General features: G+C 36.7%; 3 protein-coding genes across 6 annotated transcripts in view; 2 read left to right on the top strand and 1 right to left on the bottom strand.

Annotated features, from left to right (window-relative positions):
• Positions 1 to 197: 197 nt before the first annotated feature.
• Positions 198 to 4,779, bottom strand: LOC127975494 (probable mitochondrial glutathione transporter SLC25A40). Its single transcript, XM_052579634.1, has 11 exons — positions 4,579 to 4,779; positions 4,356 to 4,463; positions 3,579 to 3,638; positions 3,404 to 3,510; positions 3,212 to 3,279; positions 3,014 to 3,138; positions 2,749 to 2,922; positions 2,056 to 2,165; positions 1,754 to 1,835; positions 1,556 to 1,636; positions 198 to 949 (listed from the first exon to the last, which is right to left on the bottom strand). Exons 1-11 carry the CDS (start codon positions 4,628 to 4,630, stop codon positions 816 to 818), a joined length of 1,101 nt encoding a protein of 366 aa, XP_052435594.1. The 5' UTR covers positions 4,631 to 4,779; the 3' UTR covers positions 198 to 815.
• Positions 4,780 to 4,833: 54 nt separating this feature from the next.
• Positions 4,834 to 9,729, top strand: dbf4 (DBF4 zinc finger). The gene is made up of 12 exons (XM_052579597.1): positions 4,834 to 5,288; positions 5,494 to 5,657; positions 6,263 to 6,451; positions 7,045 to 7,095; positions 7,194 to 7,263; positions 7,360 to 7,436; positions 7,641 to 7,686; positions 7,802 to 7,847; positions 7,931 to 8,062; positions 8,151 to 8,271; positions 8,446 to 8,561; positions 8,643 to 9,729. Exons 1-12 carry the CDS (start codon positions 5,252 to 5,254, stop codon positions 9,439 to 9,441), a joined length of 1,848 nt encoding a protein of 615 aa, XP_052435557.1. The 5' UTR covers positions 4,834 to 5,251; the 3' UTR covers positions 9,442 to 9,729.
• A 1,020-nt stretch (positions 9,730 to 10,749) lies between these two features.
• The window catches only part of LOC127975467 (disintegrin and metalloproteinase domain-containing protein 22), a 60,396-nt gene continuing 56,019 nt past the window's right edge, over positions 10,750 to 15,126 (top strand). The window contains exons 1-2 of one of the 4 annotated variants that reach the window (XM_052579575.1): positions 10,750 to 11,087; positions 11,361 to 11,521. In XM_052579575.1, coding sequence (XP_052435535.1) covers positions 10,982 to 11,087; positions 11,361 to 11,521 — 267 coding nt within the window. In that variant the 5' untranslated portion in view covers positions 10,750 to 10,981. The remainder of the gene's footprint in view (positions 11,088 to 11,360; positions 11,522 to 15,126) is intronic. The other 3 variants (XM_052579577.1, XM_052579576.1, XM_052579578.1) reach the window with 3 other exon arrangements.

The following is a 15,126-nucleotide window of genomic DNA, read 5'->3' on the forward strand; positions in this document are numbered from 1 at the left end:
CATTTTTGACACAAAACCTCATCATGTTGCATGTTTAGTTTGGTGTTATCAATATAAATTAATTGCAACTGTGTAAAAACGGATTACAATTTTGTATCGCATAAGATCTCATGCACTCCTTTTACAAGCAACATAAATCTGTAAATCTAATGAAAATACCTAGAGACAATATTCTGCACTGAATAAAGAAATCAATAGAGATTTGAACTCATTCTTCATTATTAAAGCACTTAAAAAGGACATACAGTGCAATTTATAAAGTTTAAAAAGCTGTGAATGTTCACACTTAATTGTTAGGCATTGGGTCAAGAAATATATTAATCGACACTTAAAAATCAATTTAAGCACAAAAAAAATGAAATCCCCCTAATCAGTCTAATTTTTGGCACCATTTGCACACACTGACTTCATTTAACACAAACCTCGAAAATACATGACTGGAAAAAATTACTTTTAACAATTAAAAGTCAACCAGCCTGAATGGGTAGAATAAAAATGACAAGGATAATCATGTCTGATGAGAATACATTTGGTGTCAATTTACTTTAAAAGCACAAATATTAAACTGTACTTTTATTATTTTTTTAAGAATTTAACTTAAGTGGAAGATGCACTGTTACTTTTAAATATTTACTAATAAAAGTAAATATTTATTTCACAGCAACTCTTTAAACTAATCTCTCTTTTAGACAGACAGACAGCACAAATGATAGCATGTTGGGAAAATTTGTGGAGTAATCTGTGGTTAAGTTACTGAATCTTAACGAAGTTCTGTGATCAAGTGTTCTTCTAAATCAGTGCTTTGGTGAGTGAGATCACGTGCTGGGCTGTAGTTGTGTCACCCTCTGTTTCTTCTGGTTGTATCTGTGAAAAAAAGCTTTTCCGGACTCATATGTGCTGATCATTATAGCACATGCAGGAGCCACTTTAATCAGCCTCGGCAGAAAACCTGAGGATAAGAGACAGAGAGAAATCTGAACTGTACTGCTGAGACATCTAGTGGTGATTTGAAAATCCTGGCTCCAAATATATATTATATATATTATATATAATATATATATAATATATATTGTGTATATATTATATATTCATATATATATATATATATATATATATATATATATATATATATACAATTTTTTTAATTAAGGTTCCATTTAATTGATCCAAAAAATTTAATAATATAGTAAATATAAAATAACAATAAATATAAAATAAATATAATAAAATTATATTTCAAATATATGTTCTTTGGAAGTGTCACAATTTCCACAATAATAATAATTTAAAATATAATAATACGTAATGTTTCTTGAGCAGCATATTAGAATGATTCCTAAAGAATCACGTGACACTGAAGACTGGAGTAATGATGCTGAAACTTCAGCTTTGCATAACAGAAATAAATGACATTTTAGATTACATAAATATAGAAAACATTTATTTTAAATTGCAATTATATTTCACAATTTAAATAAATGGTATATTAATGTAATTGATCCCAGATTTTAGGAAATTACAGTATTGTGTACTCTATATAAACTTTTACATTTACCTGCAAATAGTCCTGATACTCCATTTTCGGCAACTATCCTTTTCATCAGATAATATGTGCTGGATGAGACCTGTGTGGACACTACACAGATAATACTGCATATTAATGTCATATTCTGATTTGATTATACAAATCAAACCAAAGCTCTGAATTCCAATAATAGAAAACCTATTTACATAATTTCACCTTAATACTCACATTTCATTGTCTGCAGTTCACCCAGTTCAACCTGTCTTTTTGTCTTGACCACGTCAAACGGCAATGTGACGATTGATGCAAACTACAACAAGAAAATACAGGTGCTTATACAGCTATCTGACATATTAGGTCACATTTTTATTTACAATACAAATGCAATGTGGCCAAACATCCTGGATATTTCAAAATATGCTTAGAGTGATGGGATCACATTAGACACTACATACTGTATGCATGTATTAAATCCCAGTAATTGAGGCCTATGAGAGCTCTGATGAACCAGATGTAAATCACAAACTCACTGATCCAGACAGCGCTCCAGCTGTGAATGTGATGGCAAAGGTTGGATCTGTAGAGCTGTAGTACTGACAGAGCCAGGCTTTACCCTTCTCATAGTTAAACCAGTACATAGCTGAGGAGAAACAGAAAGTTATCAAAAATTAGGAAACAGCAGCAAACACATTCAAAAATACACATTCAATTTGAAAAATGAAGACCCTTTAAAAATATGATCAAATGGAAAATTCATGTGATACATAGCTAAATTTTCAGCATGATTACTCCAGTCTTCAGTTTCACGTGATCCTTCAGAAATCTTTCTAATATATGCAGACTATGCTGACTATCGGTGTTAAAAACAATAATTTTGTGGAAACTGCTTACATTTCTTTTTTCTTTTCTTTTTTCTAATGAAAGCCACAAAGTAATAAAGAGTAATGCAAAAGCACACAGCTGGACATTTCACTAATAAGTCTAAAGGAGGAAACCTTATTATAAAGTTTATATGAGCAAATTACAGAATACAATAATTTTATATAATAAGTATAATCAATAAGTATATAATTTGTGTGTAGATCTCATTGGCGTTTCAAAAACATTAATTAAAATTTACATTCAGAACTTTCAGTTTTATAGTAGTTTTTTTGAGTTTTGTGTTTATAAATCGAGTGCTTCAAAATGTGAAGTCTGTGATATGTAGGCTGTGAGTGTTTGACCTGAGAATGGGACGTCTCGGAGCAGCGTGGGTCCCCAGCCCCTCCACAGAGACCGCCAGCCCTCGTTGTGCAGCGCTGACTGGATCACGGTGCTCAGCTCTCGGTACGACTGCCTCTCAGACTGCATTTTAGTGCGGATCAGCTCCAGGGGGCTGATTACTGTAGCAGACCCCACTGACACATGCAGAGATCTCATGTGAAGCCAGGCACACTTTGATATTGAAGGTCAGCATGCAAACACTTAATCAACAGGGTTAAACTTTACCTCTCGCGATGGCACCGGCAAACAGCGGCGCATAATCTGATCGGTCACCCATCCTGAGCTTCAGAACAGCACATAGCTGATCGTAACTTGTGAAATAGATGACTGTTGCAGGCACTGCCATCACTCTACGAAGGGAAATGCATTTCATTGTTTGTGTCCCAGCAAAGATCGGTTGAGTTCAGATAACTGAACACTCACAGTGTTGGAGGAAGACCGCTCCATAGAGACCTTATTCCTTCCATGCGTATAATCTTAGTAAAGGCATCCTGGAACAGAAGAACAGAGTGTTTGAATGAATTAAACCTATCAGTAATATTTATATATTTAAAAAAAACATCACAGGTAAAGAGAAACTGTATTCACATCACAATAGTATATGGTTTAGCTTACCAAAGTGCCAGAGAAATGACCAGGTGCTTTGTACCATGCCTTTGAATTGCCATTCTCACAGACACATACATGATCCATCAGGCCATTACAGTACAAAAAACATTTTCCTGCAAATCATCAAAAAATGAGTGAGTCAGGTTTGACTTCATTTGAACAGAAAACTAAATGAGCTTACCTTTAGGAAAAGGATTCATTTGTGCCTGCAGTCTGATCTTCACCACATCCAGAGGTGTTACTGTGAACATGAAGAAAACAGAATTAGTGTTATATACTTACATTTTGATAAATAGGTGAACGTGAACTTGAAGGTGAACACACACACACACACACACATACATATATGTGAAAGTGAAGTGAAGTGACATTCAGCCAAGTATGGTGACCCATACTCAGAATTTGTGCTCTGCATTTAACCCATCCGAAATGCACACACACAGAGCAGTGAACACACACACACACACTGTGAGCACACACCCGGAGCAGTGGGCAGCCATTTATGCTGCGGCGCCCGGGGAGCAGTTGGGGGTTCGATGCCTTGCTCAAGGGCACCTAAGTCGTGGTATTGAAGGTGGAGAGAGAGCTGTTCATGCACTACCCCCACCCACAATTCCGTCCGGCCCGAGACTAGAACCCACAACCCTATATATATATATATATATATATTGGTTTTATTAAATGTCATATTCAAATGTGTACTTTGTAAGAAGTAAATATTAAGATGTCACTTAACAGATGCTATGCACATCAATTTACTTTTATGGTACTTTTAACACGAAACACATCTAATCTAAATTATATATTTATTGTCACAGAATCTAAATTTACAGTCCATTCACAAATATATAGTGTTACGAAAATACGCATCAGACTACATCATTCTGACCCACGTTGCGTTCTAAAGGGAATAAGTTAATATATTTTTACGTATATTAATAAATCCATGGTCTCTTACCTAACAGTGACGTAATAATTGCCCCAGAACAAGATGCAATCATCTGCTGGGTGGGTGTAATTTCCCCCTTGGGGATTGAAGAAGTTTTCTGAGAGCTCATCTCAAAGCCTGCGATGTAGACAAAGCTCTGATTAATCGAGATGTACAAACCTTGTTAACCTCACTCTTTACTGAATGGCTGCCATGTGCCAAAAATGGAACTTGTTGAAGAACAAGTTCACACCTTCTGTAGCATAAAGACCTGGTTTATTCCATTGACCTTTATCGGTTATCATGAATGAATAACCAAATGACGTAAACAGCAACTACTATGTAACCCCGACAGAAAAATAACAATGTCATCAATGCAGTCCAAAGATACTTATGAATTCACCGATTCACTAGGAGTTCACGCTACTGCATAGAGTGCACCATTGCGCTTGTGTGTTTGTGTAGCCGTGTGTTTCGCACCAGCAGATTCGTAACTTCCGGCTATTTAAATTTTGCACTCTTCGACATGACATAGAGTAGCGAAATCATATTTTATATTCTTAACATTATTTTTCTTATATATATTCTACATAAACTCAAGTTATTTATATTGGTGTAATTGACATTAAAATGTCAGCGCTTTGTGTCGTCGTTTTTTAAATGTCAAAAAATGTACGTCGAATCTTCCTTCATGAACTCCAAGAATACATCAGGTTTTGGAGTGGAGAGTCTCGAGCGGGAAAATGGAAACGGGCTGCGTCGAGTGTTTGTTATGAAAATATTTTCAAACAGTAGAGGCATTTAACGCAGTGTTGTGTTTTTACTTTAGTGTTTTAACCAAGGGACACTTATAAGTAATGTTGGCGGGATAACTAGCTGGTTTAGCCGAGTTTAGGGCTGTAAACGTTAGAAGGATAAGCTCCATTATGAAGCACGATTCTTTCTCCAGGTCAAAGGACAGAGGTGCTGTGCTCTTTTGTAACTAAAGTTACCTCTTTTAATTTTTTATTTTTCAATTAGCTCTTTTTCGTAATAGTATCCTTTGGAAATAACAATGCTTTAGGAAACTTCCATGCTTATGCTGTTCCGTATATAACGTTAAAGTGACACTGTCTGAATGTAGTGCATTGTTTATAACGGTCTAATTGCGCAATATTGATCTTCACAGATTCAAAACTGGACGGACATAAAAGTGCAGCATCTAAAAGTAAAATTAAACCCACATGTGATGTTCTTCAGAGTAAACCTTTTAAAGGTAGAATATTTTACTTGGATCTACCATGGAATATGAAAACACAACTCTTGGAAAATGACATCAAAACACTTGGTGGTGTAAGTAACGTTAGTTATTGTTTATTGTCTAAAACGTCATAATACATCGTCTTTGATTTGTGGCTGTTGTGTGCAAAATCTAAATCATGCAGTGAGAGAATGCCCTTTAAAGTAGTAAAATTAGCTGTCTTTAGAAACTTATTAAAGACTAGTTCAATAAGCTTCACGTTGTATAGGGTCTACTTGTGTTCTATTGATGTAAACAAGACTGAATTTACTGCTTCGTTTAAACAGTGTATTAGATGTTTTATATCGTTTTCTCAGTAAGATTTCTAACCATATGGTTCTAACAAGAAAATGTACTTACCTTCAGGACATCCACGATGTGGATGAGTGGATGTTTCTTCAAAAGAACAGATTTGGAGATATTTAGCACTACATCAGTTACTGGATACTGTGCAGTGAATGTGTGCTATCAAAATGACAGTTTCAAACAATAGATAAAAACATAACTGTAATCCATACAATTCCAGTTGTTATGTTTCTCCAAATCTGTTCTGATGAAGAAATGACCTCATCTACATTGTGGATGGCCTTAGGGGGAGTTAATTAACATGCACATGTAATCACAGATGTAGTAATCTCCTGTATTTTCTGCTCATCAGACAGTGGAAAAGTTCTTCAGTAAGGAGATCAAATATCTTGTGTCCAGTAAGCCAGAGGCACGTTATGCCCAGCGTCTCCTGCCCGACTCTCCTGCTCCCAGTCCAGATTCAGGCGTCAGTTCCCCTCATCCCAGCAGCAGGAGGGAAAGTCATGGGCACAGGGGCAGTTCTCAGGGAGTCACAGATATGGTTAGTCAGGATGCTATTTTCACTGCCATAAATATTGTTTCTGGGATTAAATAATAAAAATAAAAAAAACACTAGGCATTTTAAAATTGTGATTTATAGGCCTCAGAATTATATTAAATGCTCAATTAAAGTTTAAAGTGGAGTACCTAACAGCAACACGCAAACACAGTGGTCCAGTAATATTGATGTAATGTCACAGGTGTCTTTGAACATGGCTCAACCAATCCTACTCAAGGACTGGAACCTTTTTATAATTGCTTATTAATATGATATATACTGAATTTTTTATATATATCAATCATATGTTCTTGTGTTCTTGGAAAACCATATTTGGTTTTTAGGGTTGCAAAAAAAGGTGGAAAATTTCCCATCCTTTTGCAAACCTATTTGTTTAATTTTTTTATGATTAGGATGAATAGAATGTTCAAAATTATTTTTTTTTAAGCAATGTTAATATCTTTACTGTCATTTTTGGTCAATGTAATGCATCCTCACTGAATAAAAGCATTACTTTCTTAAAAGTCTTACTAATCCAAAATGTTTGAATGATTTTGTGGAAAAACACTGACATGTCTTGTGCTGGAATTTCACAGGCAGCTGTAAGTCGAGGGAAATCGCTTGTGGAGAGAGTCGTTAAAGAACAAGTTAGTCAATCTTTATCATGCCTTGTTTGTTTGTGAATCAGCTGTGTGCTGCAGTCTTGAGTAGTTTATCAGTACTCTGGTTTTCGGCTCTGTTTTAGGAACGTGTTCAGATGAATGGGATCTTGGCAAATGCTGTGGAATGGGGGGTCAAAGTCCTACATGTTGATGGTATTACTTGTGCCATCATTATTAATACTTGCATTGTTAAAGAAGTAAGATGTGGTATCAGTTTTACATGGTCTTTTATGCTTGGCTTCCAAACAGATGTTATTTCTTATGTTGACAAGAAGAAATCAAAAATCATTGCAGTGAATGCAGCTAATCCAGTGGTGAAAGGAGCTGTGAGTAGTTTTATGTTTTGTAGCACATGTAAAAAAAAAAAAAATCAACCATTGAAAAACCATATTGTTCTAACACTTTTCTAAATATTGGACTTAGTAAACTGCTATAAAGTTGGTCTTTTACTGTCCAAAAGAGAAATCTGTGGAGCTGCATATAATTCTGTTGTTTCTATCTATATTCAGTTTTTCACTCTTTATTTTTAGGCCAGCATTCAGCACACAGAGAAAATTCTATATCACAGGCACAATGGTAAGTAGATAATAAAGAACCTTTTTTATTTGTTGCATCTTCCTGTAGAGAAATGTTAGTTGATGATATTGTAGCCATCTTTAATTAATTTTGTTTAAATGTTTTATATTTCCAGCTGGAAGAATTTGTCGACCATTTGTGAAAGTAGAAGACTCTAGCAGGTGTGTGTTTTTTTTTTTTATTATTAGTTTTTTTTTTACCTTTCATGTTACTTGTCTGGTTTAATAATGTGATGTTTCTGCAGACATTATCGTCCCATCTACCTTCCACTGTCCAACATGCCTGTGTGCAACGTCCGGTCTCTTCCACCTTGCAGTCCGTTCCTGATGGATGAACATGGAAAGGATGATCCAAAGAAGAGACACAAAGAGCAAAGGTAAAATCAGAATCAATAGTATTTTCTTGTAATGCAGTCATTGTTGAGTTTTTCTATGTTGTGAATGAGAATCTGTGTTTTGCCACAGGTCTGGAGGGGAACGAGGAGCCAGAGGAAAGAAAGAGAGGCGCAGAGGACATGAAGGGAGAGAAAAGAGGAAAGGAGGGTACTGTGAGTGCTGTGGGGTCAAATTCGAGAACCTAAAGGGGGTAGGTATTGGAAATTATAGAAACCCAGTAAAGTTTAAATGAACACTTTGCATATGCTGTTTCTCGTCAAAAAAAAAAGAAAGACAGAATTATTATACATTTTGGCCTGAACCAGGATTTGGGTGAAATTCATGACCTCTGTGCTCAACTTTTTTTTGACTTTCTGACCACCAGCACCTAGAGAGCAAGCAGCATCAGGCTTTCTCTAAGAGTGAAGAGTACGGAGTTGTGGATCGAGTCACTGCTGGACTGACTTGCAACCTTATTAACATTGGCACGCACTGCAGAAGGTACAAACATGTCATTAAAAATTATATTTTTCCTGTTTTTTCTGTCCTTGTGACAGCACTGTCAATGTCTCTGTGCCATAGGGTGAAATGCAGTACGTCAACCCCTGTTCTGTGTGCTGGAGCCATGTTGCCAGTAAAGGAAGATGTGGGATCTGTGAATGGTGGTTGGATGCAGGAAAGCGAGGGGTCTTTGCTTTGGAGCTCTACTACAAAGCTACCTCTCTTGGAACAGACCAGAGAAAAACCCCTGTCGGTTCGCAAGCGCAGCAGGGGCCAGTGTGAATTGCCTCAGAGCAATAGGGATAACTTATTTGACCAGTCTGACATTCCGGAGAAGTCCCAGTCCAAGCGTGGATCCTTTGAGTGGGAATTTCACTCGCGGAAATCTGAAGCTGCATCTTTTCTCAGCAGAGAGCAGAACTGTGACTCTAATGCACTTGAATCCAGGACAGATCAACAAACCAGGAAAAACCCTGACATGCACACAGCCCAACAGTTTAGTGAAACAGAACGAGAATTGTTAACAGGAATTGATTGCTTCAGGAGTAACTACTGTGAACTTAATTCACAAAGTATGCCAGAAAATCAAGTCGGAAACTCTGCTTTTTGCCATTTAACCTGTACAGAACCTGAACCGGACCTTGACAGCCCCACTAATTCACTGCAACGAAAGGTTCGAAGTGTCAGATCCAGAAGAAGAAAGCAAGCACCGACATTGCACATTGAATCCAGTAAAGAGAGAGAATCATTGAGCTCTCTTTCACCTGTTAAACCTATACAGGAGTGTGAGAACCCACCTGCTTCTCTCCTGGACCTCTGGCAGGTCTTTCAGTCCACTGACAACCTGGATGAAGACTTTAAGGGTTTTTGTGATGAGTAAGAGGAATTGAACACAGATGTATGTTTTAAAAGTTTTTACTATGCCAAATAATATATATTAATAAATCAGTTGTCTTTCATTAGTACAATGGAATACTGCATTTTCACCATAGAGCCTTAAAAAGAAAATTTCTAGGCTGAAAATAAACTTACTGACTATATACTGGAAAAATGAGTGGATATGCACAGTAAGTATGTACAGTTGTGGGGTGGATGTAGTGGAATGATATAACAGCAAGAGATTGTCTGTTCTGGTTCCTGTATTAAATTGCAAATATTTTTTACAATAGTTTTAGTATTTGTTTGCATTTTTGTGTCTGCACCATTGTTATAAGCACCAGTGTTTTGCAAAAAAGAATTTTCTTAGAAAATGTTCTAATTTGCCATGGATTTCTAATCTTCTAGTCTAGTGTATAATGTGTAATAAGTGCATAAACTAAGTCTTAGGGGGTGGTGTATTCATAACACATGTATAAGAAAAGCTCTTTCAACTATCTTAAGTGTTTCGAGACTTAAGTTCCGTTAACATTCTATATACACTACTGTTAAAATGTTTTAAAGAAATGGATGTATTAGATGAAACATAACAGGAAATATTTATAGATTAAGATTACATTAAAAAAAAAAATAATTAAATCACAAAAACTTTACAACTTTCATAATAAGATTTGTTCTGTGCACCTAATCAGGATATTATGATGAGGTCTGGAGGATCATATGATCATATTTCTTTTAAGCAAATGCATCCTTGGTGATCATAAGAAACTTATTTCAAAAACATACATTTTTACCTTTTGAGTGGTAGTGTACATAGTCAAATTAACCACTTCTGTATATAGCATAAATATGGTAAACAAATGGCAATCCTGAAGCTCTATTTTAGGTGGCCAAATGGGCTAATGAACAACTTATTTATTTACGGGGTAAACCTTGGATTTGTTTTGAATGGCTTCCACAACTTTTTTGTTTATTTTGTTACATTATTTTATGTTTTTGTTTAATTATTTTCATTTTTTCTGGTTATTCTGGGCATTATAAAATTATTAGTGCGTAAAGCATAATATTGCCTAGTGTTCTAATGATATGCATGATTTCATACTACAAGGGCGTAACATTTTATGCATTATTATTTAGTACCAGTAAGTTACTATTTAATACATTGTGTTTTACTATTCTTATGCACCATATAATGCACCAGTTCTGGCGCAGAAGGTGACAGCAGGTCTACACGCACACTACACTACCCATCATCCCGCGTGCAGCTCGCTCATGTATATTTATGTGGCGTTTCTGCAGTGAGTCTGCTGGATATTATTGATGTCTTGCTGAGGAGGAGGTGGTCCTGATTTTAGTTTTCCAGAACGCGCCCGTCTCTTGCACAAGCCGCGTCTCGAGGCAGAGGCTGCTCGCGCGTCACCAGCGCGCGAGAGGATGTGCGCGCCTTCCTGAGGGAGACGGAAAATCGGGTTTTACTTGGGATTTAAATCGTGTATCGTGTTATTTGGGATATATATATTATTAAACGCGATATTCTTAACCGAATGGATGCTGGAATGATGCCTCTCCGTGTCGGGATTTCCTCTCTGTGCCTCTTTGTAGCGGTGATGAGCTCTGTGATACACACCAGCTTCTCCCTGCCTCATTACGGTGAGGGTGTATTTTTTATATATTTCATTAGAAAAAAAACAATTATGACGTATTTCTAGCATATTAGTGTCTTATTTACACCCACTACATTCGTTTCAAGTGATGTAAACAACTAATATGTATGTAACGGCAAATAGCCGACCCTGATCCGTGATTTATCATTATTCTTCGTATATAAACATAATATTATGTCTAATTGCATACATGTAAATCGAGAGAAAAATATATAACGTTAGATGTTAAAAATACGCTCCCGTGTTTTTATTATTCTAGGAGACGCCTTGGTAAAGACGAGGGCTCGGCGTGATGACGCCAGGTTCCTCGGGAGAGAGAACACGGTACCGGTCCGGTTGGTGTACCGAATGGACGGAGACCGTCAGGCCGCTCATGATGTTCTCAACACACGGGTTCGAGCGAGCTCTGACAGTAAACAGGTGTGTGTCTTTTATCTCTTGTTTGGATGTCATCTGGGTGTTACAAGGATGCTCTCTCCTCCCGTTGCCATTGGAGCATTGCTGCTCTTCAAAAGATGTTTATGTTTTCTTCTTTTGCTCTGGTTCAAGTCTTATAGTCACGCACTGGGTTGTCTGAGAGCACTGTGAAGATAATTCCAATAATTTTAGGGTGATATAATGAACCAAAACGGCACAAATTAAGGGAAGATGCTGGTGCTGCTTAGGCCTCTTGAGGCATCCCGTGTCATCACAGCTTTGGAAACACAAAGGACACAGAAAGAACAAATGAGCAGCTCATATGTGTTGGAGATTTATCAGCCTAAATAATTATTTAATTATTGTTTTTTTATTATTATTATTTAATGCCACAGAAAAATCAGAGACTGATTAATGATTTAACTCCAGCCCATTATTCAGCAAAATATTGAATCAGAGACTCAAAACCTGGGCCATGGTGATAAAAGGGAAAAAACAATAAACTGTCAAATGTACTTTGTATTTGGTTTCTCGGTTGAGCGTGTAATGCTATTAGAGGTTTATGGACATGCCATTTCTTTTGTTCTTGCTTTGCCTGGCTTGAAAGATAATAAAGACTCTCTGAGTGAGCTGATATCACATTAACTTACAAACTAGCTGTATTTAATGTTTGAAAGTAAAGTTGATATATATAACTGATAAAAATATGGAATAATTAAGATTTTTTGAATGGTTTTCACCAAGGTTGAAAAATAAAAAATACAGTATAAACTGTAATATTTTGAAGTATTATTTCAATTTAAAATAACTGTTTTCTGCCTAAATAAAATGACGTATATTCCTGCAATTGCAAAGTTACATTTTAAGCAGCCATTACTCTGTTACAGTGTTATATGATTATTCAGACATAATGTTGATATGCTGATTAGAATTATTTTTGAGTGGAAGCTCAATTGTCTGAGCATTTTGTCCATTCTGACTGCTCAGGTACTTTGTTGCTCATACTTTGCATGACTGAATAATTCTCAAAGGTAGAGACATGCAATCACTCGTGGCCTCGTTACTGTAACGAGTCTCTTTGACCAGTTAGAATGTCTGTAAATGTGTCCTAGCGTCGCTGTTTTGTGCTTCGGGCTGTGTGTGCACGTCTTAACCCTTTGTCTGACGTCTGCAGCTGAGCTCTGTATAATTGAGGCGAAGGATTTCCATCATGCCAATGCATATTATTGATTTAATTGTCATGGTGTTATATATCACACTACATTAGAGATTGGATTAGAAGCATATGCCAGTGAAATATATTTATTCATAATTACATTTAACTATACTCAGGTCTGTTTTTAGCTCCACGTTTCGGCTTACAATTGGATCTGTTTGAAGACTGAAGACTATTTATTTATAGATGTTCACTGATGCCTGAAAAAAACAAAGGAAAGCTGCTAATTTTAGATCTTCTTTATTTAACACAAAATGTAAATCAGAAAAGAATCAAGTTGAACAGTTTAAAACCCTAATATGATGAAACAGCAATCGATGATACCAAAGACGTAATGGACAGGAAGCTGCAGCCATCTCATCTTACACAGTTTCTAGAAAACACTCTGCATCTCTTTATTAGATTTGTGTGTTATTGTGCATCTTGTTTAGACATGACACTCAAATACACACTCATTCGAGGGGCAGTAGATGGATGTGGGCGTGTCTCGGGGAGGGTAGCTTCATTCAGGGGGTCACTGATGGGTGAAGTGTAGAGGATCTCCCCCTCTGTATTTCTTCCACCCTTTCGTTCTCTTTCCATTTTTATTTATAACTAGGCTTTGCTGGTTTAGGGAGAGGTGTGTTCCCTGGGGGGTGTTAGACTCCCTCACCTCCCTCATATGCTTCTATTTCTGCCTTGTACACCCCCCCCCACCCACACACACACACACACATCCACTCACAAGCTATGAGAACAATGCACTGCAAACCAAAAGCTTCTCTTTCCCCTGAGGGGGTGTTATATGGCCCCGGCCATATGGGCCCCAAGCAGGCAGTGAATTAACTATCAGCGAACACACACACACACACTCACACACACAGCCACCAGTCCTGCACAGCCACCGTGATGAATAAAAAAAAAAGCAATTAGCGCATCTAATTTTATTTCTCTCTCCCGACACACCAAATATGTTCACATTTTTACAGTTTTTATTGTTTCAGCTCATGTGTGGCACCTTGGGTTTTTTCTTTATGTAATAAAAATATACTTTTAATTAACAAGAATGCATTAAACCATTAAAAAGGTTGACAGTACAATTTCACAATTTCTACTTCAAATAAATGTTATTTTTTGAATTTTCTATTCAAAGACTCTTGAATCCGGAGGTTATTAAGCATCACAGCGGTTTTCAACATTAATAATTTGAAATGTTTCTTAGGCCAAAATCTGAATATTAGAATTAGTTCTGTGGGATCATGTCATGAGTTTACTTTTGTATGCACCCAAATAATCCATTAGTAATTAAATTGATGCTCAGTCAGACTGAAAAGCCTTCATGTTAACACCTCAATGAGAATTAAATTTATATTGGAATGAAAGGTTGTTGCTGACCTGAAGGAGTCCGATCAATAGGAAAAAACACATTGCATGTAAACAAACTTGAAGTAAATGCACATGTAAGCAAAAATCAGAATGTGAATCAGATTGTAAAGTTAAGGGTTTTATATAAACAAAACTTTCAGAATCTGAAATTAAAGGGGGGGTGAAATGCTCGCTTTCACTCAATATCCTGTTAATCTTGAGTACCTATAGAGTAGTACTGCATCCTTCATAACTCCAAAAAGTCTTTAGTTTTATTATATTCATAGGAGAAAGATAGTCTGTACCGATTTTTCCCGGAAAAACACGAGCGTCTGTAGGCGTGACGTGTGGGCGGAGCTAAAGAATCACGAGCACCAGTAGGCTTTTGCTTTGATAGCGTTTGGAAGCTGTGACATTACGTGAGGACAAAACCAACCAAAACAAACAGTCAGATTCAGCGTATATTTATGATCCAGAATCAGATCCAGAGGCTGAAATTTAACAAGAGCAGCATCTGCAACAACGTCTCTATGTACTGAAACTGTATATATTTGCTTAGCGGTTTTGGAAAATGACTAAGTTCCACTTTGTCGTCTTTTTTTTTTTTTTTAAGCTGTACATGTGGAAAGTGCAGTTTGATGACAACGTCGCATGTTGTTTACTTGATGTGCTTACGCGCCGATAGCTAAGTTAACAACACAGAGATATTTGAAGCAGTTTTACTCGTGCAGTTTGATGACAACATCGCATGTTGTTTACTTGATGTGCTTACACGCCGACAGCTAAGTTAACAACACAGAGATATTTGAAGCCGTTTACTCACCGCCTGCGGTTCCAACACACGATCGTGACCCTTTTTCGTTGGGACTGCATTATCCTTAAGAAATAAACGATGTGCAAATCCGTCGTCAAACTGGGCCTTGTTTGTAAAACAAGCATCTTCGAAATGCAGGGAACAAACACTTGCACAACTCCGTTGATGCTCTGTAAAAGTAAACTCCATCCACTGGTCCCTTAATGCTGTTTCTCTTTAGGTAATCTGTGCAGG

The sequence above is a fragment of the Carassius gibelio genome, chromosome B16 (genome assembly GCF_023724105.1).
Source record: "Carassius gibelio isolate Cgi1373 ecotype wild population from Czech Republic chromosome B16, carGib1.2-hapl.c, whole genome shotgun sequence".
NCBI lineage: Eukaryota > Metazoa > Chordata > Actinopteri > Cypriniformes > Cyprinidae > Carassius > Carassius gibelio.

Coding starts and splice junctions, on each gene's coding strand:
- LOC127975494 (XM_052579634.1), bottom strand. CDS start 4,630: ATGATAACCGATAAAGGTCAATGGAATAAACCAGGTCTTTATGCTACA. Junction 4,464..4,578: donor AGGTCTTTATGCTACAGAAG/GTGTGAACTTGT, acceptor TCTACATCGCAG/GCTTTGAGATGAGCTCTCAG. Junction 950..1,555: donor AGTATCAGGACTATTTGCAG/GTAAATGTAAAA, acceptor TCTTATCCTCAG/GTTTTCTGCCGAGGCTGATT.
- dbf4 (XM_052579597.1), top strand. CDS start 5,252: ATGAAGCACGATTCTTTCTCCAGGTCAAAGGACAGAG. Junction 5,289..5,493: donor CTCCAGGTCAAAGGACAGAG/GTGCTGTGCTCT, acceptor TGATCTTCACAG/ATTCAAAACTGGACGGACAT. Junction 7,437..7,640: donor ATCCAGTGGTGAAAGGAGCT/GTGAGTAGTTTT, acceptor CTTTATTTTTAG/GCCAGCATTCAGCACACAGA.